Below are 26,684 nucleotides of genomic sequence, written 5' to 3'. Positions count from 1 at the left end.
AGAAAAAGAGAGAGGAAACATTTGCATGACATTTTTTATTCATTTATTCCTGGCGGTTTCACTCATTTCAGTAGCAACTGGAATTTCATAATACCATCCAAACATTGGCCAATCACATGTAGTGGGCATGTACCATCACAAAAACAAAACCAAACAAAACCCAACAGTATTTTCACTCTCGAGAAATTCAATTTCTTTACCCTAGAGTACATTCTCGGGTACATGCCTTGGACTTTTACCGTCACTGGGCTGATCTGCCCCTTCGAGTCCATTGTGTGAAGACGCTTACACGATTGATTGTTTTTTCTCTTATTTCTCGACGTTTCTCATCTTTAGATAAAAAAAATGCGATTGCCATTTTGACAACTTGGAGTAAATTCTTTCATCCCGAACATCATCTTCTTTAGGAGGAGGGAGGCTGAGGAGGGAGATTCCTCCTTACCACTGTCGCAGGGTTGCTTGCTCTGCCATGGAAGAATTCCTACTTACTTCAGGAAGACATTAAACATAAATCATATGATGAAATTCTTCAATCATTCGGTTTCTTATAAAGCTTTTCATAGTTATTAGGAAATACTATACGTCTTTTATAATGTCATTTGTGACGCTTGGTCAATCCCGAATAGTGGGTGTGCGCCATCGGTAAAAGAAGACCAACCCAAACCAAGGCTGGCAGGTGAGTTGCATGCTCCATAATAATTTCGAATAATCCACCCATTTCCTGGCCAATCCAGCATCGTGGGTAGAAGCCACACGCATCGCAGGCTACAACAACAACAACAACAATAGCAGGTGAGCTGGCAATTTTCGCTTCGCTTGTTTTGCTTGCGCCCACGAAATGCGGCGCGAAAAATGGGGGTATAGTTGAACGGTGGTTTCGCTTCAGAAAGTAGCCAGATGTATACTCTGTTCGCGCACTTAGTAGAGTACACCGCTTTGCCACACGCCCTACTTTAAGGATGACTCGGGCCATATGCCAGTACGCTCGTTCACCAATTTGCATAGTTCGTTTGCTACTATTCGCTCATTTGAGCTGCGTGGCACCTACGCGCCGCCCTTACAGAAATACTGCACGATATTCAATGGCATATCAACGAATTTTTTATTGAATGCGACGCAAAGTCAATGGAAACACAACAGCCCTTTTAAAATAGTTCTTTTTGAGGGCGCGCGCTACGAAGACGTTAGTAACGACCTTGAGGGGCATACCATGTTCATATTAGACTTTTCAGGTTTCATGAAACTTAGCCTTTCGCGCTCTCTTCCTGCGTTATCATGTGCGCGGCCATGTCTTCGCCGTCACCCCGTGCACCAGGTCCGGTAGCCGACTTACCTGCATCAGCTTCATGCGGCGAGGCTACGGTGATTTTAACCGCGTGACAGGGCAAAAAAAGAAAAAAAACACCGCCGTCGTCTCAACTGTTGAGTACCGCGCGTCCCAGCTAACGCTAGCCAAGCTAGCGTTAGCTGGGACGCATTAAAAAACGCATTAAAAAAGCGCAGCGCAACATACGACTATAAAAAACACTGTGTTCAGTCGTTAGAGGTCTGACGATCGAACACGATCGGTATTATTGTTGTATCTTGCACCGCGTTTTTTTAAATTTCTTTTCTCCTTGAACAGCTTGGCTAAAGTCAGACGGGCCCCCCATACGGACAATTTGCACGTGGCCTCACACACACACAGATACGCGATTAAGCTTTGACAACTTTGTCAGAGATTGGAGCATTAGATAAAGGACTCGAACATGCCGCGGTTGCTTAGCGGCTATGGTGCTGCGCTGCTAAGCACGAGGATTAAATGCCGGGCGCGGCGACCACGTTTAGATGGGGACGATATGCAAAAAATCTCCGTTAAACATCCCCAAGTGGCCGAAATTAATTCAGAGTCCATGCCTATGGTGTGCCTCATAATCAGATCATGGTTTTGGCACGTAATACACCGAAATTTAATTTATTGTTAAAGGGACCACTAAAGCGAGACATTAAATTAGTTTAGTCTAGCAAACAATTGTTTGAGAACCCAGCAGGTAGTCATTTCAACATAATAGTTTGATAATTAGATGACAGAAAGAAGGTCTAAGTATCAGCATTTGAATTTCGCGCCGAAAGCCCGACGCCGGTACGTCATTGTAACGTGAGGGACACCGAAGCAGGATTTCGCATTTGGGCCGCGTTGGCTGAGTAAAGGTTGCCTAAACTTGCTATGTTTAATATTTTGTTCCTTTAGAACACAATGTAGTCAGACTGTTTGGTGTCGTAGAAAGGTAATTTACTGTTGCAGAAGAAATCATTTTTTTCTTTAGTGTCCCTTTAAAGGATTTAGATATCCTCGCGGGATGCGAAGTGCGGGGAGCGCTGTGACGTCAGTGCAAGTTGTCTGCGCCATCATCATCGCCGTTTAAGTCGTTCAGGTATCACGTCGAAAACACTGCAAAATCCTGTTCCAACGATATCTTGCCGCTGTACATTTTGCACATTTATTAGTGTAATCAGTCTATTTTATTCTCCGTGACCTTATTTTGCGTTTTTCTGTCGTTCCCTCTTTTGGGCTCATGGAGTGATTGATGTAAAAGTATTTCGCACCGTGATGAGAAGCACTACGCTTTACTAATATGAGTTCGAATGTTTAATCATACCGGGCAGTTGTGCGCTGATACCTTGAACGAAGCAATAAGTGGGAAGTGCGCCTTCTGCTACTTCGTGCCAAATATTATGACGATTACGAGTATTATTGAGTGACAGATCTAAAAGTTACCACTTTTACGGTCAACTGTAACGCGCAGACACGAGGCGCGACTTTGCTAGGTTACATATACGGCATCGATCAAATCTTGTCGGCTCCCGCAATCGTGTTTCAAACAGCCAAGCCTAACTTGATCATACCGCACAGAGCGTTGCGGGGTTGCTAAACTATTTGCGCGTGGGTTGCCTAAATCACTGCGTGTCTGCCGAGAGATGGCGCCAGATGCCCTATACCCTGCTGGCTATTGGCGGCGAGGAGTTACGGAGTCGCCATCTATCGGAAGCGCCTCGCTGGCGTAGTATGAGGGATCACGCGGCGCGCTCCTCATAGGTTTTGCTGTCAGCGGTCACTGAAAACACCACGCGCGGGCTCTCCCGGACATTTCTGTAAGTACTTTCGAAACGAGAGAAGTTCCTTACTGTCTAAATAATAATCTTGGGCAAACTGAAAGCACACAATCGTTTACAGACGCTATCTCTTTATCGAATACGTACAGTGAACGCCACTGCGCGCGGTCGCCGCGATGGAGTCTCGTGAACCGGCTTTTTGCGTGAAAGGTAGGTAAACGCAGAGAGCAAACTATGTGAAATATGTTCTTATAGTGTTTGTATAACTAAATGGAGTGTAATAGAACGAAGCCTCAATGCAGCGATCGCGCAGATTCGCAGCGACTGAGTGCGCGTCTGCATGCTTGTCCGCGCACTGTTTCGCTTTCTCCGCGCGCGCGTTTTCTCACCGTGCCATGAGCTTAAGGCCGCAGAATATGAACATTTGACAGTATACAAGCAACCATTGTTGCGTGGGCGCTATCAGAGCTGTTCAAAAAGAATTTCATTGTACAGACTTCGACGCCTACGGGGACTGTTATGTGCCGTCGCGACGATTCAATCATTTTTTCTTCTAAATTCTTTGACCTTTAAATACTATTTCTCGAGTTGCGCAGCACTGCATGTTTATCGGTGCTCTCAGCGTGCAATTTCCCTCTGCTCCTTTTTTGTAATCCAGTGCATTAATTCATAACACAAACATGACCATATGCCACGCTTTTTTTTAAATGTGCTTCTTACCGCTGCCTTTCCACTCCACTGAACTTGCCAGTATCTATAGCATCGACAAGTTCATACACCAAACCGTCATGACATTAGTCGGGCAACGGACTCAGGCGAGCGTCTCAGTGCGCGTTTTCAGAACATCGCAGACCGGGCGCCGTAGCAGAAATCTTCCTCGTGCCTGTGCTTGCTGCATACCCGAGTTGCAGCCGATGACTGTTTGCCGGTTTTGTTTCGCGAGCCAAGCTTCACGCAGCTTCTTGTCCTGCGGCTACGTGTGAGTAAGGCTGACACCGGCCTCCGTTACGTGCGTCCGGCCCAGCGGCACCGAGCAGTAGCCTACCATGTTGCGCGCCTTCAAAGGCAGCCACTACCTATTGTAGTGCTTTCAAGCGTTGTAAAGGAGACACTCGAAGCGGGAAAATTTCGCCACTGAATGAGGACCGCAGCGTTCGAGGGAATTTAAACTCGTTTTCAGCTCCCTTCGGCGCGTCCGAAGCAGCCGACGCGGCCGCTATGTCCACGTGATCCCTCCTAGCACGTCACGCCGACGGTAGCGCCAGCTTTTCCAGTGGTGGAGCTCGAGGCCAATAGGTGACTGTTTGCCATCAGCCGTTTCGAAAAGGATGCCATTAAATCATCATCATCGTTATCAGCATCATCATCATCATTATCTGCTACGGAGCACATTTGTGTTATCAAGATTTCGTCGTTATCACCGTTGCCTAGAAATTCGTTCCGGGTGCTCAAATTTTGCGATGAAAGTTTGCCGCGTTCGTTATTCGTTAGCGGCGCACCTCGAGTGACGTCACAGTCACGTGCCAACGGAACCTCGCGTTGAATGCCGGGAACGAATTCTTTTTTTTTCAGATATGTTTCCCGCAGACGTCGGTGAGTTGACCCTCGCTTCCGCAAGCGATATGCGCAGCGCCGTCGACTTGGCGGTAACCGTTGTGAGACCTCACTTGAATTTCTTTTGCAGCAACGCCGCAGCAATCTGCAGGTGGCGCAACGAGCGTCGGCGCCGGTAAGTTCGCCTCGATTCTGCCGACTCTCTCTGAGGCTCTGTTGGTTTCCGTGCTCTCACTGCCAGGGCGACGTCGTCGTACTTAATGGACACCTGCTGTTGTGGTTGCATAGTAGTTACGGCCTTTCCCTGCTAAGTCCGAGCCCGCGGGACCAGATCCAGGTCGCTGCGGTCGCATTTCGATGAGGGCAAAATGCAAGAACGCCCGTGTGTCGTGTATCGGGTGCACGTTAAAGAAACCGAAGGCAGTCACAATTAATACGAAGTCCCCCCACTGCCGTATGCCTCATAACGATATCGTGATTTTGACAAGTAAAACACCGGATGTTTTTTTTTTTCACTTAACATAGACCATCTCACGGAAGCGTTTTAGTGCCGCCATCTTGGGCTGTTGACTTTGCCGCTTTCTCTCTGCAACAACCAGTCGCCTGGCGCTACAGTCGTTTCGTGCGCACGAAAGTAAGTTATTTTGTGCGAGATAAGTTCGAACGGGTGTAAGACGCTATTGGATTATAGTGAGGTGGCTTTTAGTTCAAAAGCGCGTTTGATTCATTATATACTGGTTCATATGTGTCAAGTTGCCCAGTGTCCATTGTGTTTGTTCTTTTTTCATCACTCTTGCGGTAGATAGGTTTACGTTACTGGTTCTTTTTTGCATGTGACCGTTCTGAATACACGTTGAATCTACAGCGCGTGTAACGAAAGTAATGTTAAACAATGTGCGAAATAGAGACCCCAGTTCCCCTCTTAATTTTCATAATCGGTACTCCCAAGTTGAGGCAATCATGCCTGCTGGGTGAAACTTGATCGTGTATCGATGATTATATGCTCGGACGTTCGTTGTTGACCGTATAATATATACGTCGCGGTTTTCAATAAACTGTGCCGCATTTCGACCTATTTTTATCGTCCTTCTTTTCTTTTTGCAGACAAGACTGAGTAAGTGTCCTGCTTCCTCTAGGTTGCTGCTCAGTGAATTACGACCTCACGAGGAGATTTGGTTATGCTTTACTATAACTTGTGGCTTTATTTACTCCGGTAAATATATGCCGTATTCACCGGTGCACAAGTCGCACCCCAGTATAAGACGTATGCTCCAAAGAACAGCCATTTTTTACGAAAGCCTTTGTGCGTAAGATGCACGTTTGCGTAGGACACACGTCTTATACACTGGTACACACTGTGCAGCGGGATACTACTTCATCGCCTGTCGCTTGCTTGAACACATCCGCCAGTCGCGAATCGTGTCCTCAGTGATGTTGGAATGTCGGCCTGCCGCACGACTGACCTTTTCACACGCATACTGCGCAGCCGTCAGCTTGAACTTTGCCGTGTAACTGTTGCGTATTTTCGTAAAAGGCATGTCGCAATGGCGTGATGGACATCGCCAGAACACAAGCGACGCACACGGGCAACGCTACGTACGTAAAGGAATAACGTTGTCCTGACTGCGCATGCTCCGAACGTTATTGAATTTCAGCGGTTCACGTGCGCTTTGATAACGTACGTTACTGGCGAGTTTAACGTTTGTAACCTTCACGCACGCTAAGAAATAGCGTTCTCGAACGTCGCGACACCCACGGATCCCCCACTTCAGCGTGAATTCTCGTCATGGCTACTTTCTCGTTGATGGCCGGTGGCTATTGAAATGAGCTTTCGCCTCCTCTAAACTCGCCCGAAATGTTAGTCATGAGTGCATATTGCGTCCAATTTCTGAGATCGTTCTGCATTTCCGGCACCTGTGTGCCTAAAAGAGACGCGTCCGCATAGCAAGAACAGGATGGTCCTTGTTGGATTGTCTTGGCTTGGATACGTTTGAAACAAGACATTAGACGACGCTCTGCCTTTAACCTTTTTTTTTTACACTTGCGTGCACGTTAAATTAAGTATTGAAAGGACGCGCATGGTAACGCTTCGTAAGGGTGCTTGCGCTTAACGCACATAAGGCAAAAACGTTATTTTAAAGTTGTCTAATATTGTAGCAAGGAGACAGTAGGTCCCCAGAAGCACACAGAGCTTCTGGTCACCTACTATTGAGAGACCATTGTGATACTAAATTGAATTCATTGCTTTTACCTACCAAAAACCGCGATTTGTTTATGAGGCACGTCGCATAGTGGGGGACTCGAGAATAATTTTGACTGACCACCAAGGGATCTGTAACGCGTCCCCGATGTACGGGACATGGGTGCTGTTACATTTCGCCTCCATCTAAATGCGGCTGCCGCGGGCGGGATTCGATCCCGCGACCTCGTGCTTAGCAGCGCAACAAAATAGCCGCTAAGCCACTGGAGCGGGCGATTGCGATAGTGCAGGACTGCACGTCCCTTGTATAAGGCGCATGCATGGCGAGACTGTGCGTATAATAAATCGCTCTGTCCTCATCGCGACAACAGCTTGTAGCAAATATTGTTACGAACGACCAGAAATTATTGAACAGGAGGTACCGTATTTATTCCAATACAGGTCGACCTTGTCTTTTCTCGTATTTTTTAACTCACCCAAAGTGAGCTATCGACCTATATGCTTGAACAAGGAATCTCTTCCTGCAGTGGTTAGCAAAGCTAGCTAATTGCACCGAACTAACGCCGTAAAGTCAGTCCCAAGATTATCCACACTAAGTTTAAGAAATGCAGCATATACTATACACTTCACGGCACCGATGACGACGTTGCTTCGGGTGCATGGAAAGCATGGATTCTCTGGCATTTCCGACAATGATGCATCTTGTGGCATCGACTAGCGAGATATACTAACCGAGCTTACGGTATATAAGGGTCCGTCATGTTCAAAGTTTTTCGTTTGTATTAAAAGCTTTCGGGTTGTCGACGTATATTCGAGGTAACTTTTTAAAATTTCTCAGAGAGTTAGATATGTAGGGGTTCACCTATATTCGAGTGAATGCGGCATCTGCACCGTGACATTCATCTGCACAACAAGCGTGGCTCTTGCTGCCAATAAATTCGGAAGGGTCCCCGCTTGCATCGATCTCTGTCTCGAGACTGTATGTATAACTGATATTATCGTTTAAATTCTAATAGAAACGAATATTGAAACTTTTCGAATAGCGAATTCTCAGATTGGATATACCAATGGAATAGCAAAAGACACCGCTGTTCTGATTTTAAATTTCTAGTGAAGTCACAGGTGTGTGACGAAAACCGGACTGGTCGATTAGTCGTAGTCAAACGAAAAATGGATGCTGAAATGTCTTGTTATTATTTATGTCCGTGGTCAGCGTCAATTTTCTTTTTCTTTGACTATGATACTTCGAATGTTCGCATGCCTCTTGTTTTGCAAATTACCAACATACCAATAACAATATTTTACTTGCTGTGCCAGTAGCCGTTAAAGCATTACAACAGACGCAAAGTCCAGTACTAGAAGCGGCTTCTGGTACTTCAGGTTTTCTAGGTGGTAGTCCGAAGTCTTCTCGAAATTGCCATACCCGCCGTAGTGGCTTAGCGGCTATGGTGCTGCGCATGCTAAGCACGAGGTCGCGGGATTGAATCCCGGCCACATGCGGCCGAATTTCATGGGAGCGAAATGCAAAAATGCCCGTGTCCCGTGCATTGCGGGCACGTTAAAGAACCCCATGGAGGGGGTCAAAATTATTCCGGAGTCCCCCACTACGGCGTGCTTCATAATCAGATCGTGGTTTTGGCGCGTGAAACCCCAGAATTCCTTTCAATTTCAGATTCCCATGCATGCACATTAATGCTGTGTGAACTTTGTGCAGAGACGGCATCCTCGGATCGTCGAGAATTCGGATAATAGTCGTCGTTTTGGTGGTGGCGCTGTGCCTATTATTTCTCGTCGTCGCCATCATATTAAGTGAGTTTGCCTGAAGAGGTCCCATCAAAATACTTTTTGCAGTGCTCCTAAGCTTGTCTCCCGGATGGGAAAGTGCGGTTTGGGCAACTGAATGCAGTGGAATGCTGTTTCATTCAGTATCAGGTGTGACAAGGTATTGAGAACGGTGCTTAATCAGAACTTCTCGGCTGCGATGAAAAACTGCTATATTTTGATAGGTGTTGCCTTCTGCTCGACGCTTTATTATTTCTTTTTTACTCACCGTTTCTTCATAATACCATGCTAACAACGAGTCTAGACCCTAAATCTCTAAGATTGTTGCTCCTTTTCAGTGCAAAAATGCGAGAAACAAATAGGCAGTACGAAAGAGCGTTCAATTTGAGCATGGGTTTATTCTTTAATGACCTATGAAAAAAGTCGCAGTTTCGCCGGACAGGTGAAGCATCAATTGCGATGACAAACTTGTATACAGCTATACGAAGTAAGGATAGTAGTATTATAAGTCGTGTAAACGTGTAAATATTCGCCTACTAACTAAATTGCCAAGCATGGCGTCACGCACGCACCAGGCTGACATGAACATATCACACTCGATGACCGCGAATACTCGTTGTCAAAACACTGGCGTGCAAAGCGAGCAAAGTGACCTTCGTGCTGCCTGTTGCTTCAACGCAAGCTGAGCACCGAGAAAAACACAGTGCACACGAAGCTACGAGCCGTCGGCGCACCTAGACCCTGTCCCCATCGCAGATCGCTTTCAAAATAGGACCCGTGCGGCTGCGGCGTACGCAGTTGCCGCCAGAGTAGGAATCCCGTCGCCCCTGGTGCGCTGCGCGCGACCGAAGACGGCGCGCTTCCTCCCTGCTTTCCTCCCTTGTACGCGCGTGGTGTATGTGCATGTATGTGTATGTGCACAATGTTCTCATGTACCCGAAGCATAAATTCAAGTGCGCATTGTATCTTAACTACCCGATTGCATTGTTCCGCTCACAGCTTCACGTGCGCTTGTACCAATGGCTTAACTGAGACTTCAAACCGTACGCTTAGGATTGCTTTACTGTTACAAACCGGCTGCAGAGCAATTACATGTCACACGCTTATGTGAACTCGAATTATGTTCAGTTATTTCCGGTTCGCTTTTTGATTTCTTTTGATGGCATAGAGAGACGTTCCAGAGCAATTTATATATGAGCTACGCGAGCCGTTGGAACTCGGGGAATGGCGATCGCAATTGTTAATTGTCACTACATATGCTCTCTTGACAGCTTCACAGCGGAGCAGTTACATTTCCAGCTCAATGATTGAGGAAATTCTGCTTCTTTATATTTGTGTGCGGCATGGGAGCCGCGTTAGTCACGGCTGAAGGTTCTGAGAATGAGTGTCAGGAACGGAACAAGCGTTATGACGAAGGCGCGGACCGCGACATTCGTGGTGCCAAAATACCGCAGTTGACGCTATAGCCGCGTCCGAGCTGCGTCGTATATACGGCAGCCACGAAGGTGGTGATAAGAACGATGGCGAATAGGACACCGCCTCCTGTGGAGAGAACGATGAGCCGGCGTTTAGGACATCGGGCCCGAATGTGTGTACACACTCTGTGACTGTCTGGCGCCGTTTTTTTGTCACGTTGCAGTCACGGAACGCGAAGCAGAAGGCACGGGGACACCAATGACTAGGCCTGCTCCCGATATTACGGTGCATACACCGCCACCTCACGACGACAACGCAAACGATGGAAATGGCGACGCTAGCTTGTATGGTAAGCCGACAGTAGAAACACTGTGGATGGCGTAGGAAGGTAAGCCTCCCGCTGCTGCACTTGTTAAAGGGACATTATACTCGAGAGTGCTATGTGCTTTTGTCGTCTGCTCCGTCTTTTACTGCAGCTATAAGGGTGTCCGGATCTGGTCAAGCAGAAGAGTACGTATTTGGGCTGGTTGGTTCATGATTACGAGCAGTAAAGAGCGCTAAACAACAGGACGAAGAGAGGGACACACAGCACAGGTGGTCGAAATTTCCGGAGTCCCCCACTACGGCGTGCCTCATAATCAAAAAGTGGTTTTGACACGTAAAACCCCATAATTTAATTTTTAGGGACACACAGCACAGCGCTGTTGTCTGTGTCCCTCTCTTCGTCCTGTTGTTTAGCGCTTTTTACTGCTCCTAGTGAGGTAGTTGTTCGCATTTGGCCATGGATCTTTAGGCAATTTTCTGTTATTGCCCTAAATAAAGAAAAAATTGGAATTGACACTTAAGACGGCTCATGAGTGAGAATGCGAGCGCATTATGCCGTTTGTAGACCTCGCAACGTCACGAACGAGCTCGAGATACGCACTCATGACGTGGCGCCACCTCCTCCCCATTGGCTGCGCTGTCACGTGCACAGTCACGCACGCACTAGTAAACATGTTTAGCCAACCAGAACCGTGGAGCCGAGGTGGCGTCGGGGAGGCATGCTTGTCTCGCACACCGCATGTGCGCGGCTTCGATTCCCACTTCGACCGAATTGTACCAAGTTTTCTTTTCGAGTCCATTAATACACTTTGTTTACGGGAGCCTCCCTGAGAAATTCGAAATCAATGTTGGGTATTCCTTAACGTGTTTTTACACTTTGAGCTGTCAGCCATTTTGGTGCCATCTTTCGGTCACGTCGACTGCGACGGATTTTCTCCTAACGGGGTATACAAGGCTCTCGCCTTAGTCAAAGAAAGTTCACCGACGATTACAATACTGCCTAATAGAGAATTTAGGCGCAGCTGTACACGTGTATTAATTTCTCGATATATTGGCTGGTGCTGGTAATCTGTCTCGTGCGGCACTTTGCAAACGGAGAGAAGTGTGACGCGACTGCACCACTAATCGGGATATCGCGAGAGGTGACGCGTGGGCGTGATTCACGTAACCGTCGCAGACAGGCCTCTGCTCATGCAGCGCTTCGTTTCTCATGCAGCGCTTTGTTTCCATATATGGTATCAGTGGACGCGCTCGCCGCATGCTGACGGTGAACAGACGTCGGCGCGCTACTCTGGCGCCATCTCGTAGCGGTCGTAGCCGCAGAACCCGTCTTGAGCCGCACTACGCTTTTCCTCTCGCGATTTCGCCCTCACCCTCCTTCACCGCTTTCCTCCTCGCACTTTCTTTGCTGTCGCCATTTTTCATCCCCCGCTGCTCTCGGCGTTCGCTCTTGCATCCTTCGTTGTGCTCGTTGCCTCGGATACGCCGAGGGCGCCGACCCTCAGCCGGAAGGGACTCCTAAGAGCTGGGCTCTAAGATAGAAATAAATTATTAGACATTTAGAATGTCGTATCCGACCCGCAAGCGCTATCTCAGATAACTGAAATGCCATCGTCAAAGCATAAAGTACAATACATCTTAAAAATATCTCGAGAATGCGATTTCGCGCCGCTGTTATTTGATCAACTACGGCGTAAAGTGAAACACAAGTGTACAAGCAGAAATCATGCTGAAGTCGCACGTTGTAGCGGAGGCGCAAGCCGAAGAGCTGGTCTTATGGTTAGGCCTAACTAAGTTCTCGTTTGTATGGGAACGCGAATGCAAGGAAGGAGAAGATGGTGATGCTTTATTGGCATCCCCTTTGAAACGCGACGGTAGCAAATAGTCACCTAGCCTGCTTGAGCTGATCAGGTATGCTATACATGCTTATCTGTCTAGCATGTTGCCCCTCGTTTCCTAAACATTAATTCATTACGTCTCCTTATACTTTCTCTCTTCCTCTTGTAGGAAGCTCCAAACTTATGTTGTACAATTACGAGCGCTTCTAGCGGATAAGGTGTTAACAATCTCTTCCCTACTTTATTCTCACCAATGCTCTAAACGTCTCTTGCCTAACTTGACTCTTAACCGGTTAGTCGTTTTATCCGCTTTCAATACCAGTGCTTCTGAAAGGTGGATGAAACCTACGGGTCTTGGCAACGCGCGAAGAAATTGCGTTGGAAAATATGGCGGCAGCCCTAGCTCCCACCTCAGTGCAAATTGTTGTGCGGTTTTTCTAGATCGACAAGACACGACCGATTGCTTTCGATTCCACTTGGCTCACCTCGGGCGTAATCCACATTTCCCCCCCCCGTTTAGGAGTGCTGTTTTCTTTTGCCTGCCCACCTTCCCAATAATATCCGTCAGCCCGATTGGATATCTAGCACCTGATCTTAAAAATTTCTATCGTAAGTTCTTTTTCTGTAAATATAGGCCCCCTAATTGTAAGACACAAGTGGCCGGACCGCGTAATATCTGGAATGACTGCGCGATTCCGTCAGGTCTTGCGATACGCATGACCCCAGCAACGGCTCCTTGTGCTCTTATGGATTGTATAGCTTGAACAGCTTTGAGAAAAGGCAGCAGATTAAACCACGTCCGGTTATGTTTTCATTGAGTTTGCGTTCCCATACGGTGAGCAAAAATTGTTTGAGTCACGCTAAGCCTAACGTCTTGAAGTCGCAAGTGCTTGCTTAGACGACGATGTTTTGGGGCTCGCCGACACAAAACGGCACCATGCTGACGTTAGGCACAATCTTTTCAGCGGGTCTGACGTGCGTCACTTCCGAGAGAGCTGCCAGCGACACCGTCGATTATGTCCAGCTGTACCAGCCGTGCGACAACGTCATCTACAGCATGGGATCAACGTGTGGAAACGTAGGACGTGAGTCGCCTTCATTGTTTTCTGCGACGGAAGGTTATATGCCCGTCAACTTATTCGCCCGCTCACTCCGTCAAAGTCTGTCACGACGGCTGCCTCTGCAAGGAGGAGTGAAGGCATTTGGGGCATCAACAACGCGTGCAAGGAATTTTTTTTTTGCGCTTCAGTTAAAAGATATCAGGAGGAAATAAATTCTACACGTCATGCAACACGTGACATACGTGTTCCTCGCCACCGAAAACCCGTTCAATTATTGTGCGAAGTTTGAAGTGATTACAAAGACGGCGCCGAATAAAACAACACACGAAGAAAGGGGACACGAGACAAGCACGTTGGCGCACTAACAACTGCGCCTACGTGCTTGTCTCGTGTCCCCTTTCTTCGTGTGTTGTTTTATTCGGCGCCGTCTTTTTAATCATGCTTAACCAACTAGCCCGCCAACACATGCTCAGTGAAGTTTGAAGATTGGTGAGCCTATGCAACTCGTCAATCATTTGGAGTCATTCAGAAGAGAAAAATGGTTAGAGAGGAAACCACGCTTTCAATTGAAATTTTGCGAGTGGTTTATTTGTTTTTATAGTTCGAGGGCATTTCTTCTTCTACGTTTCAACGGTGTTTCTTTCTTGTTTTTTTTTTAATAACGGTGAGGTCTTCATAACACATACATAAAATCACAAGATTACTAGTATAAGCAAAGTAGTTGAAGACGTGGGCGGTTGATTTTGATGAATGCCGATCAAACCGCCCACTAAGATGAACGTAGGTACGACGAGAAGAGTAGAAATACGGGCTTGTTCGTGCAACTTGACAAGAATAGTCAAGCGCAAAGAAACACGAGGACAAAAGAAGGCATGGCGTACACCTACAGGCGCTACTAACCCGTATGGTGATGTGTGAACACTCATTTAATCACAATGAGCCTAATGATTCCATCTACTGCCATATTAAGTCATTTTAAGGGGACAAAGGCATTCGCGTTTATTCAGTCATAACATGCCCTTTTTTTAAAAAAGAAATGTTAAGCAATTTGTTTTTAGCTATGATCGACAGACAATTGTCTCAGCACCTAGTTGAATCAAATAAGTGCCTAAATCAAATGCACCGTAACGATATTTAAATAATGTTGCGACGTCAGTAACTCGGGGACCAAAAGCGTCGATCAGCAGTAGCAGTAACCAGATTGATCTTTCAAGGCGCGCGGTAAAATCTTCTTCTTTGTTGTCTTTTCTTTACCTGCCGAATATTGCTTATCGACATCGTCCTTACCGCATTAGAGACGCGGCAACTCGTAGATGGTTTTATTGTGTTTTGGCACCGCACATTTGAGTGCCTGCAATACGTGTTGTGATGACGTCGTATCGTTTGTACGTGAATGACTTCATTTCCTTGTCATGACTGTTGACATGCCTGTAGATCTTGTGAGTGAATCTTATAGTATTCCTGCTGTTTTTTGTTCGCGAGTGATTTGCATGTGCTCTCCTTTGCCGCTGCCGACGTGTATCTCACGGGGGATGTGGTTTCGTCATGCTGTCCTATCGTCTGTGTATTTTGCTCTACGTTGTGGGATAGAAAATTTCCCGGTGCTCACTTGACACTTGCATTTCATTCGGCAGCAAAGGTGGGCCTCCAGGCGATCGCTGCGCTGGGTGAGGACAAGGTCAAGTACATCGGCTTCGACTACGATGGTTCCCAGGACGTCGCATGCTACGCCAGTCTGGGTCACATCGACGGTTGGGAGAAGAACGGCTACGCAGCCCTCAGCGTCGTACTGGCGGACGACTTCTCAAACGTTGCCGATGTGATGCTGAAAGTAAAGGTCAGCGCTGTGTATGTCATCTATCGCTGTCCTTGTCCTTTGCGCTGTACGTTATTTTTGATCATGAATTACCAACTAGCCCAAGCAACCACACTAGTAAGCGCGTTCCCACGTTGCCATCGGGCGTCCAACGTGCAATGGTCTGTACACTTTAGGCAAGAGTGTTTAGGCCAGACACTCTTGTAAACGTTGCATATGAATGTAGCGTCTGCTTCGGCTTTAGCTTTGTATTTGTTGCATTTTGAACAGGGTGAAATGCAGGAAAAAGAAAGGGCCCGTGATCTGCGCATTAGCTGCGCGTTAAGGAACCCCGGGTAGTCAAAATTAATCCGAAGTCCCTCATTACGGCCCGCCTCAATCAAATCGTGGTTTTGAGACGTAAAACCTCAAGGTATAATTTTAAGTGCGTACGATTGCTTTCTTGTATTTTTATGCGAGGATACTTTTTTATTTTTAACATGAGAACCCGCACTGCATGATTAGTGCATTTGTTTTAAACGGGAAGTTGGGAGCAAGAACGACAAGTTCTACGGTCACTGCGCGTCAGTTTTAATCGCGGAATTTCGTTTTCTTCCCCTACCTTCAGTACCTCGTCACGTTAATCTGAGAAAACTTTATTTGAAGCTGCAGTGCGGGTGAATCGAAACTGTTTATCAAGGAATTCGTTGTGTAAGGTTTCACTTTGTGTAGCCATGATCACGTTTTAGACCAATCCGGATTCGAAACACACGTCACACGCCCATGTCCTGTGCATCCCGGGCACAGCGTCAGTTACGAAACTAGCATAGATGGTGGCGTCAAATCTCCTTCTAGGTATCGTTGTTATCATCGCTGTCATCATCGTTATAATCTTCGTCATCGTCGTTGTCGTCACCGTCATCGTCGCCGTCATCTTCGACGTCATCGTCGTCATCGGCGTCATAGTCATCATCCTACTCATATCCACTTCAAAACAATGACCTCTCCAGCGATCTCCAATTGTCCTTGTCTTGCGCCTGCAGCTTAGAACGTAAATTTTCCCGTGGAAGTTTACTAATCTCATCACAACACTTCATTCTCTAGCGTCCTCGACTGCGCTTTTCCTGTTTTGGCATCCATTCCGTAACTTTGATAGATCACCGGGTGTCTGACCAACGAATTACATGTCGCTCTAGGTAATGCTATAAGAAGCGCTATGGGCTTGATTTAGCACCCTACATGCCCTGCGATGATGAAGATGATGATTTATTGGCATCCGCTTTGAAACGGGATGGTAAAAAATAGTCATCTGACCTATTTGATTTAATCAGGCATGCGATACACGTTCTTTATCTAGTATTATTGTGTATAGTTCCTTAATGCATTTTCGTTCAAAATCTAGCTTGTACAGCTAGTCATGACTTTGAGAGATCGGGTCGTGTCAATCTCCTCACTGCTTTTTTTGCCCCACGAACACTCTAAACGTGTCTTGCTTATCTTGTCTGCTGACCGGTTGATGCTTCCGTCCACTTTAAACCCAAGCGCTTCTGGAAGGTGTACGTTACCTGTGGATCGATCTATTGGGCGAAACTGCGACTTTTTTTCATTTTAGCATGCAATGAATAGATGGTTCGACTAATGCTCTTAACTTCGTCCGGTTGCCATAGATGTCCATTGACTGAATTTATAGTAAATGAACATAACTCTTCAAGATTTCAATAAGCAGTGATTAGATATATGCGGTAAAACACACTTCGCCAGCTGATGTTTCTTTTGATTGCCGTGCTTAATTTTGCGTATTCCTGTTGTGTGAGCGCCCGGACTGGCTTCTTGGTATTACGTGTGTTACTTTTATTGCTCTTACATGCACGTTCCCATAATTACTCTTGTCCCGACAATATTCTTTTTCTGGTTATATAAGTTACCATTGTTTATTACTCGTGACTCCCTGTCCTCCTTATTATGCGAATCCCCGCCAAGAGCCCTCACAAGAAAATAACTTATCTCGATGATGATGATTAGGATGACTTCTGTCGCCCGAGCGCTTGTTGTCTGCCTGTTTGCGTGACCACTTATTAGACAGTTTTAGTTACACGTACGTAGAGGCTTTGCGTACGTAGAGCTTCTACGTGTGAGCAGTGCGCATGCGTAGAACGTAGCGGGCGCGCGCGCGTCTCACGGACGTACGTGAGATTCAATTCTTTGCGTGCGTTTCTTGCGCGCGTAGACAGCTTCGCGCGGGAGTTCCGCAAGATCACGAACAAGCGATAGCGGGCCGCGCGCGCGCAGACGGCACGCATCGAAACATGGCGACAGGATTGAATTGGCTACCGCCGTGTTCACATTTCCCGATAGATGGAGTTACGGGGTCCCTCTTGGCGTGTGTCGCGTACGTGTAGCTAAAAGCGTTTCAGATGGCGTGCACGTAAGGTACGTAGGCTTTTCACGTTTGCGCACGTGAAGCCTCTGCGTACGTGTAACTAAAACTGTCTATTATCTTATCTTGCTTCCGGAAGTTCGCCTTCGACGCCATCAAGGGAACGAGTGACGTGGACGTGCCGAAGATTGTCGGAATCAAGATTAACCCAGCGGACGCCGACGTGACGAAGCAAAACGCAGGAAAGCTCCGCGATCTTCTCAGCGGGTAAAACCTTTTGCTTTCCTTGCTGCGAGGTGTTATGCCAGCACGCGCAAATGTGCGTGAATTCTTAGGTTAGCAAATGCTGTCGCTACATCGGTCGAGGCACTTGAGATTTTAGTTTTTCAACTTTGCGTGACACGTTACCCTTTTACGTCGTACGCCGGGCCCACAGGCCATGTCCTTCTGACTGCCGTTCCGGTTACCGGGGTTGCGTAACCTGACACCAACCAGGCCAGCCCTCGACCGCCCGCCTGGATTGCAATTCGCCCTTGCAGCTTGCTCTCTATCGTGGAAGCGGCAAATGAAAAGCAGCCATCGTTTAGTTCATTTTCTTAGGGAACGAAGTATTGGTGATCGTTTATCGTTTTAACGCGATAGCGTTAAGGAGCTCGTGTCGCAGAAAAGCCGGTGTCGTCGGCGTCGGTGTCGGCGTCGGCGTTTGCGGCGTTGACCGTGAGCGATAAATCACGGCAGGCACTCCATAAATAAAAAGCAACTTCCAAGATGGGCTGGGTGGGAATCGAACCAGGGTCTCCGGAGTGTGAGACGGAGACGCTACCACTCAGCCACGAGTTCGATGCTTCCAAGAGGTACAAACGCGTCTCTAGTGAATGCGGTGTTGCCTTCGAAACGAGCCGTGGAATGTTATACTGCGGTGTATATCGGTAATTATGAACATGTAACTTACAGAAGTCGCAATTACACGAGTAGCGAAGTGCGTTTCGCTGCATTTCTTCTGCGCTTTCCGTACACGCAGAGCCATCTTGCGGCAAACACAGAAGACCCTCTCCTCTCCATGTACGGCGCTGCCCCGACAGATAGCGCCACGCGCGCATTGGAGCTGTCGCGGCTCGGACTCTCTCCCCTGACAACGCTTCGCCTTGCTCCCTCTGTAGAATCAAGCGTCCTTCCTTTCTTTAGATCACTATCTCTCTATCTCTCTGCCCGTGCCGATCACGACGTTTGGCTGGCGTGCATCATTTCCCCCTCCGGGATACCGAGTTCTTTGGTTCGCTCCGCTTGCTCAGGCGCACGTTTCGTTGCTGCGCCGAACGCCGCGTTGCTCGACCATATGGCTTGACGCTCACCGCGTCCGATGCGGGGCGCCTCGTAAGTGATGGCTGCCCTGTAGCCCATTGTCTTACACCCCTTGGCGGGTCGACGGGAACGCTATCGCGTTCCACTCTTGAAGGCGAAGCTTAAGCGTCGTCCAATTTTTTTGTTTTAGATCCGCCCTACTCTTTTGACGCCTGGATAGACGACGCCGAGCGGATGGATGGATGGATAAAACTTTATTGAATCTATTCGAATTTGGTTGAGCTCCTAGACGTCCGGGAGCCCCCTGGCCGACATCTCTAGGCAAGCACGGTCCACCAGCCAGAGCTGGTCATCCGAGCAAGTGGCCCGAAGAGCGGCCTCCCACGAGGAAAAGGAAGGGTTGGGAATAGGCTCTACCGCCATGGGCGCGGGGCAGCTCCACAGACAGTGGAAAAGATCTCTGCCCGGGGCGCTCGACAGGTGGTACGTTGTGGATTATGGTGACCAGGGTGATATAAATGTGCCAGATATCGGGAAAGTGTTCTGATTTTCACCCGGCACAGCATTAGCGTCCGTGATGCGTTTTTGATGCGGAACGCTCCAACGTCCCAATCATTAACTTCACCTATAATTTGATTGTATGATCTCGCGCGCTACGTGAGGACGGTATGTTAAAGTCTACTACGGCTCGGCGGAGAAGCTGCGCATGCGCAAAGGGTCTAACGTACCACGTGTACCTACTGGGTACCGTGCAAAGGTAAACCTCTCTATTTACCTTGACGTGAAAACAAAGGCTGCAACCTTTTCCACAAGGTTTAAAAAAAAGGAAGATCTAGTTCAGGTTGGAAGCACGTCATGTGAGGCATATGGCCTCGCGCTTTGTTGCCAGAACGCGCTCTCTCCGTGGACTGTTTCGCGGCAATTCTACGCTTCGCGGCAAGTCTTACGCCTCGCTTGCACGGCAGGCCTTTTGCGCCTCCCTCTCATCAGCACCAATTTTGTCATTTCATGCTTACAAAGAGGCTTCCCAGAAGACTTCCAGTTAAGCCCTCTGGAACAACGCAAGTTACAGTAGCCTATAAATTTACAGAACCCTCCAGCTGGCACCAGCTTCGCTTTGAAGTTGGAATGTTCTACAAATGAATTCTATTGTTCAGTGCCAAAAAAGGAAGCCCATACATGAGATCGACACATGCCGCACTTTCTTTATATCTGAACACATCAAGAATATGTACCTGCAGTAAACTATGTGCAATATACTTCCGTTTTATTGGCTAACTTGACTGTCAGAAATGCATCACCGGAAGTTTTGTGGTGTCAAGAATGCACTGCTGCCACAGCCTGGATGAAAAAGGTCTATAGCCTGCGTCAACCTAGCATTTACAAACGAGCTCCTCCCACGGAAACGCAGTACACCTGCCTTTCACTTCTGAAAGAGAGCCGAGCCAGCTGGAGTCCGCTCCCGTCTTAATGGCTTTGCTATGCTGATGTAAATGCTATGGGCTAATTGGAAAATAAAAGCTAGTTGTTTCAAGGCAAAATATTAGTTATGGCTGAGCTATGGTATCAAGGCCACACGTAAAATTTGCCCTGGACGTTCAGGTTTCTTCCTGAAACCTGTGACGCAGAGACTGATCTGTACAGGGGAAAGCGGATGTTCTGAATACACGACCCGCTTGACTTTAGGCAAATGGTCAAATCCCACCACATGACGCACTGTATTGGACCATGTACATAGAACCTTGCAATTCTTATTTTGTCGCCGACAATAAGTCATGATGGAATCGGACGGGCGCAATTCTTATTTTGTCGCCAACTATAGGTCATGATGGAATCGGACGTGCGCGGAGCTGTTCCCACTTCTTTTAAGGAAGTCGTTGTTATGCAAGGTGATGCGCGTGACAATATTTTCATAGCTTTTGCTGCCACCGAAAAGAAAAGGGATACATTTGACAAATCTTATTTTTACAGTTGCTTGTTTAACGTCGGCAATAGCTTCTCTATACATCCACCTTCACAGGCTGGTATGGAGGTGGATTTATTTATTTACTTATTTTGAAGCCTAGTGGAAAATTGCTCGTCACAGGCAAAGATGCTTCCCCCCCCCCCATTTCAAAAGATTCACACACGACATTTCTCTCCTCACCATTGCTCAGGAGTCGGCGGGTGTGATGTCGCTGGCTTACGGAATGGTTTTCACGAGTTTTAAGCAAGGCAACTAAGACAAGTGTTTACCAACAAGTTTAAAGGGACCACACGAAGTGAACGTATCTTCAAAGTGAAGAGCATTCCTAATGCAAACGTCAGAATAGGGGTATATTTAGGTTAGGGCGGATTATTTTAGTGCACGTTACGTAGCACTACACAAATTTTGCTCTGGTAATCCAATCAAGAAGGCACGAAATGTGCAATATGAAACTACGGGGACGCAGGGTTGTTGTAGTACATTTTGCTAGTAATGCTTGCGGTTGACTAGAATTATACATTCGATACGGAAAGGTCATTATTTTTATGTGCCCTGCGGGGGCTAAGTTGTTGGATGTAATACTCTTCGTCGAGTTGGGTTTATGTATTCGGTGTTAACTGACTCTGCACTCTGGCATCGTGGCGTGGTGTCGCCTCGAGCTTCGAGGTCACGTGAGGTCACCTTAATCCCCTGGGAAGCCAAGTTCCTTCTCCACGAGCAAACTAATTAGAGAAAATCGCGAGCAGTGTGTGAAAGAAGACGCCAGCAAGCGCTGACTCGCTTCTGAGTTTTGTTTAGGAAGAACAGCTAGCATGCGTGCACAAAGATCACGTTTGCGTCCCGCCAGCTGAATCAAAGCAAAGCAACAATTCTAAGCGTCGCTTGCTTATCGGAATTCAAAATACATGCCTTCTTATCAAGCAGGGTAATTGGTGATTTTTCTGTAGGCCACACCTTGTCTGTAAGAGAGAGATAAATGAAATGATTTCTCTTTATGAAGCACCAGATTTGATGACTCGCTAACGCATCACACGAATACAGCTCCTCTTGTTTTAATTGCCGGTTCGTCACCTTTCTGTATTACTTACAGCGCGTCCCTGGTGATATTCCAATCGCACCCAGAAAGAGACGTCGTCCCCTGCACCATTGCAATAAGCGATGTCTTGATAAGCAAGGTGAGAGGCATTCTTTTATTAAATTATTACATTATTACATTACATTATTACATTAGAGCATCGTACGCCAGTGAAAGTAAACGCTATGACTATTAAAAAAAATAGCGTTCTGCTTACTGCGCATGCTCCATGAGTTAGGTACGCCGTGACGTAACTTCGACAAACGCTGCGTCATACTTCGCTTCCGCTTCTGTGCGATGCGCCCTGAAGCCTACGCTCTTGCCAATCGTTGATCGCCACTATAGGCTCCTGTTTCACCTCAACTGATCTGTGTCGCATGTTATGAGTGGCTTGGGGCTCCCAATATTTAAGATTGTTTGGCGGTTGTGGCGTCCCTAGCCTTGGGTCCTGGCTGGATGCGTCGGCATAAAAAGCGTACGTCGGGAACGAATGGATTGTCTTGACAACGGCAGGCATCGAACCAAACATCACGTGGCGTTACGTCTGCTTAACCTTTAAAGTTAAGCTCTCGTTACCTATTCCCCTGCGCTTGGCGTTCGTCGTTTCCTTGTCTGGTATATTTGTAGACGCATATATATACGAAGGTTATACGTATAGGCTCCAAGTACAAGTACCAGCTAATGGCCTATATAAACCCTGTATGCTGACCGCCAAAGTATAGTTCGTGTTAGCGCACCTCAATTTGGCGCAATAAAAAAAAAATCTGCATGAATCCTGAGCACACAGTACCGGTTCGTAGGCATCTCTAAAACATACCGAGCTCATAATGGTATAGCGGATTACATCACTTAAATTCAGTGGGCTTGTTTCATTTGCTTGATTTTATGTGACTAACCCTCTCGGTATGCGGCACTGGGTGCCTGCCCATTCTGTGCTAATGCTCCAGAATCGCCCCAGAATGGCCCGGTGTCATTCCAGAATGGGTGCGTGCCAATGTGACACTACTGGTATAGAAGCCGCGAATGCACTTGCATACACGTGCCAATATGGCACGAGCGGCACAGGGTTCGTGACACTTTTGCGGTGCATGAATATAGCCAGCGCGGGAGATGACTTTCATTGGAAGAAAATAAACATAATTGTACGGGTGCCTTTTAATGGTATAGCGTTTATTTAAGCGCTCTTCACATCGAGTCCGAAACGTCAATTGCATCTCCATAACACGTGTTCGCGCTTCCGTTCCCGTACGTAAGAAAAATTATTCACATCAAGTGCGCCCTGAAGTGACACAAACGGTTTGCGTGACCTTTAATGTATGTATTCTTTTGGGCAGTAGAGTCACTTGCTTTTCATCTCACGTCCTGCGCCTATTGTGTTAGTTTTTTTTGCTTTCCTTAGCGCTCTAACCATGTTTCATTATATTGGCACCGGGTCGTCATGCTGGGAGTATTAGGCGCGCACAGACGTCACACCTTTGCACTCAAATTGGGAGTGGTAGCCGTCACGGAAGGACAGACGTGCAAAAGATGTAACAGACACAGACGTAGCAGTCACAGGCATAAAATCTCGGCGTAGAAGTTGAGTGACCATATGAAATCCGTCGCTTTGGGTGTGTCTATAGCTAGCGTCAAAGGTCATAATAGCCGTGCAGTCAACTGACTAGACTACCGGCAAGTACTAATGAGTAGAGGCTGCACGTATAGCTTTGCTTTACTGTTGGCACAGGCGTGTTCGTAAACATTCCACTAAGAGCAGCAGAAGGCGACCCGATCGAAAATGTCCAGAATTTTACTGTACGTATAAAACGGTCACCGGTTGTAACGACCGCACTGCAGAGAGGTAAGAGTGCCATGTCTGTGCACAGGTGACTTTTACTTTTTCAGATTTGGCAGGGCCGTCGCTTATACGAAGCAAAAAGAAATAAAGGCACCTATTGCACTGGCTAGTAACCCCACGCGTTCATTGTTTCTTTCCATGCAAGCTGTCAGAGCCGCTAGAACCAACAAAGTAAGAAAAAAATTGGGGCGGGGCCGGAAAACGGGGCTTTCTTTCCTTCCTTTGTTGCGGCTGTTATACCTTGCAAGGCAAGTAAAAAAAAAAAGCCCGTACACAGTTGATAGCGCGACATGTTCATTTTTTTCAGTGCCCTTTCGTACAATCATTGGTCCTCTCGAATCTTAACTACATGCTACGCTAACCGGCCCGAGATACCATCTTATCTTATTTTTCATAGTTTCGGTTTCACTGTGGGAAACTCGTTTCGTCGAATCCATTCCAGAACAACGTGATCAAATTAATGCGAGACATTCACCTGCCCGTCGCCATATCTACGACCGCAGCGTTGGTTCTGATCACTACCGACGGTCAAAAGACGGAGCGTGGAAGCCCCTGCGTGGGCGCAAACCTTGTTCCCCGTTCCACTGTGAGTATGAATAGAGAGAGAGAGAGAGAAAGAGAGAGAGAGATCAATCATTTCAGACACAATTATAACGTTACGCATGGTTAACTTGACTTCTTTTTTTAAGTTCGCTTTTTCTTTGTGTCTCTTCTTTTGACTTCAGCGATGCTCACTTATTGGAAGCGCAGCTCGAGATGGGCACAGCGTCCCTTCCGGATTCTCCAACACGGTTGTCATAGAATACCTCACTACCGCTTCTGCAAGATCACTGGTAAGCGTGGCTTTCATTACGGGTATTTGGTCAGGGCTAGATGGTTCAGGATGATTGCATCGTACACAGCCTCAATATAGAGACAGGACTAAGGTAACGCGACAAATCGCTGACTGGCAACTTAAATATATATCTGAAGCACAGGAAACATACTAAAGACACATCTAGACGCAGATAAAGGAAAAAGTGCACATGTGAATGTTTTCAAAGAACAACAAACACAAAAACAATTATTCGTGCTGTGTTAGTGTATCAGCTTCCTGCAATATCTATAAGCAACTTTAACCAGGAGAGGATGCTCGGTACACCAGAAAAAGACCCCAAAAATAAACTGTGGAACAAATTCTTTCGCACTCGAGTGACTTGACTTTGAAGGTGATTCGACAGGGAGTCATTATCACAGCTCCGCAGTGATGCAGTTTATTGGATCGCTCTGGGCTAACAGACCAGATTACCCGTGATCTATCCGAGTAGTAGAACTGGTGCCAATGGAACGAAAATTACGTCGAGGACGGGTTAAAAGATTAGCTGACGTGAGAAAATTGGGAAACTTGCAGGCATTGACAGAGACGTCTGACGCTTGAGATGGTGTAATTCCTGCAGTGAATGTGAAATAGGCTGATGACGATGATGAGAAGGCTGTCTTGAGAACATTATTGCAGTACAATGTGGTACAACAGTCAGTTTATCACAAATAAAGCTTCGTAGGAGGAGAAACATTACATTAGTTTTTGCAGATCAGCGTGCTCTATATAACGGACGGTATGCTTTTTTTTTTACTGATACGGAAAACACAAGGATGATAATTACAGCCTTATCTTCTGAAAAAGGGTATCGGGTGTTTCTTGCTCCTTCATTTTGGTATTTTTTCGCGATACCGATACAGAAGCTTGATCCCGAAGGCCTGATTCGAAAAGGTTGCACTACTTATTAATAACTCTGTATGGTAAAATTCATTTCAGGAGTGAGCAGCCGACAGTGAAGCGCCGACATTTGTGCAAACGAACAAATTTCACTATGAACTAAAGACATTCCTCCAAACTAAACCGACTCAGTTCTTCCCATATGCTATAAATTAAAAATTATTGTGTGTTCTCATGTCTCATGTTCATCATTTCGATGTGAATAAACGCAGTCTCCAAGCTGCATGAATTCTGCATCTGCTGAGACACGGCGCTCACCATACTATCGAATTTCTCGGCGAACTTCGCTTATACTCGTTCTGATATATACATTAGACGCCGTGAAACGTACGCGTTTAGGAACTATTCGCTATGCAGTCCACCACTCAAACCAGCACTCGCTTCGGTATTCTTATCGTCGCGCATATTATTCTATTGCTTCGAGTTTCGATGATAGTTAATGATTCTTTTAACAAACAAGAGGCGTAGTTTTCACGTGTCTTCAGCCGTGCGCTGTTCGTATAAAATTCGCTTCCGTTGTTTACGCTTGTGGTGCATAACGAGCAACGCAACCACAGCTGCCCGACAAGTCGGTGAAGCACCGCACGAAGTACGGGGTGGCCGTGTTCAACATGGATTATTACTACCTGGACCAGTACCCGGAGTGCCCGTCGCTCAACTTGAGCGCGTTCAAGCTACCCAGACCAGACAAGACAGCGACGGCCGCCTAACTTGCGGCGACCGTCCACGATATAGCACGTTTAAGAGCAGAGTAATAAACCATAACGATACCTGCGTGGAACTGACTTGAGTCGTGTCTGCCGTATCCACGATTTTTTTTATCGCTCACCTGGAAGAAGCGCCCGTATCCGCGACATTGAATTGATTCGCGACGGTACTTTTTACGTTTTTTCAAACTGTGTCGTTTGTCTGGTTGCTTGGCTACACAATTTTTTTTAATGCGCTAGCATTTAATGGACAGCTGAAAGGGTACAACGTTTAGCATGTCGAAGCGTTTTGACCAGTGGCCGAGGAGACGAGCTCCCAGCGAGAGAGGAAAACAACGGTGACGTCAGGTACGACGTCTATGGTTTGATACAGCCCCAAAAAGGGCGGAACATCGCGTTGGTTGACTAAATGTATTGGCGGAAGAGCTGGCGAATTGAAGACGGCGACAAATGTATAGTAGGACGAAAACAGGGGACAGAACGTTCACTGGAATTCGGATGCAAAAGGATGAGTCTTAGGCAGTTATCGAAAGACAGTGAGGTCCCAGTTGTAACCCATTACACTCGCATGATCAATGATATATTTATTGTTGATGTCCCA

The 26,684-nt window shown here is 47.0% G+C and overlaps 1 protein-coding gene across 2 annotated transcripts; it reads left to right on the top strand.

Moving 5' to 3' along the window:
* The first annotated feature begins 644 nt into the window (after positions 1-644).
* Positions 645-26,157, top strand: LOC139060900 (uncharacterized). Of its 2 annotated transcripts, none has more exons than XM_070540184.1 (13): positions 645-676; positions 735-792; positions 4,585-4,686; positions 4,778-4,822; positions 8,562-8,656; positions 10,269-10,394; positions 13,173-13,292; positions 14,903-15,105; positions 17,580-17,707; positions 21,799-21,883; positions 24,063-24,206; positions 24,346-24,453; positions 25,934-26,157. In XM_070540184.1, exons 3-13 carry the CDS (start codon positions 4,637-4,639, stop codon positions 26,084-26,086), a joined length of 1,257 nt encoding a protein of 418 aa, XP_070396285.1. In that variant the 5' UTR covers positions 645-676; positions 735-792; positions 4,585-4,636; the 3' UTR covers positions 26,087-26,157. The 2 variants fall into 2 exon arrangements, with proteins under 2 accessions (XP_070396285.1, XP_070396286.1); XM_070540185.1 differs by lacking the exon at positions 25,934-26,157 and adding an exon at positions 25,416-25,524.
* Positions 26,158-26,684: the final 527 nt, after the last annotated feature.

This window comes from Dermacentor albipictus, chromosome 6 (assembly GCF_038994185.2).
Source record: "Dermacentor albipictus isolate Rhodes 1998 colony chromosome 6, USDA_Dalb.pri_finalv2, whole genome shotgun sequence".
Classification (NCBI taxonomy): Eukaryota; Metazoa; Arthropoda; class Arachnida; order Ixodida; family Ixodidae; genus Dermacentor; species Dermacentor albipictus.
This window is presented reverse-complemented; position numbering and strand designations above follow the sequence as displayed.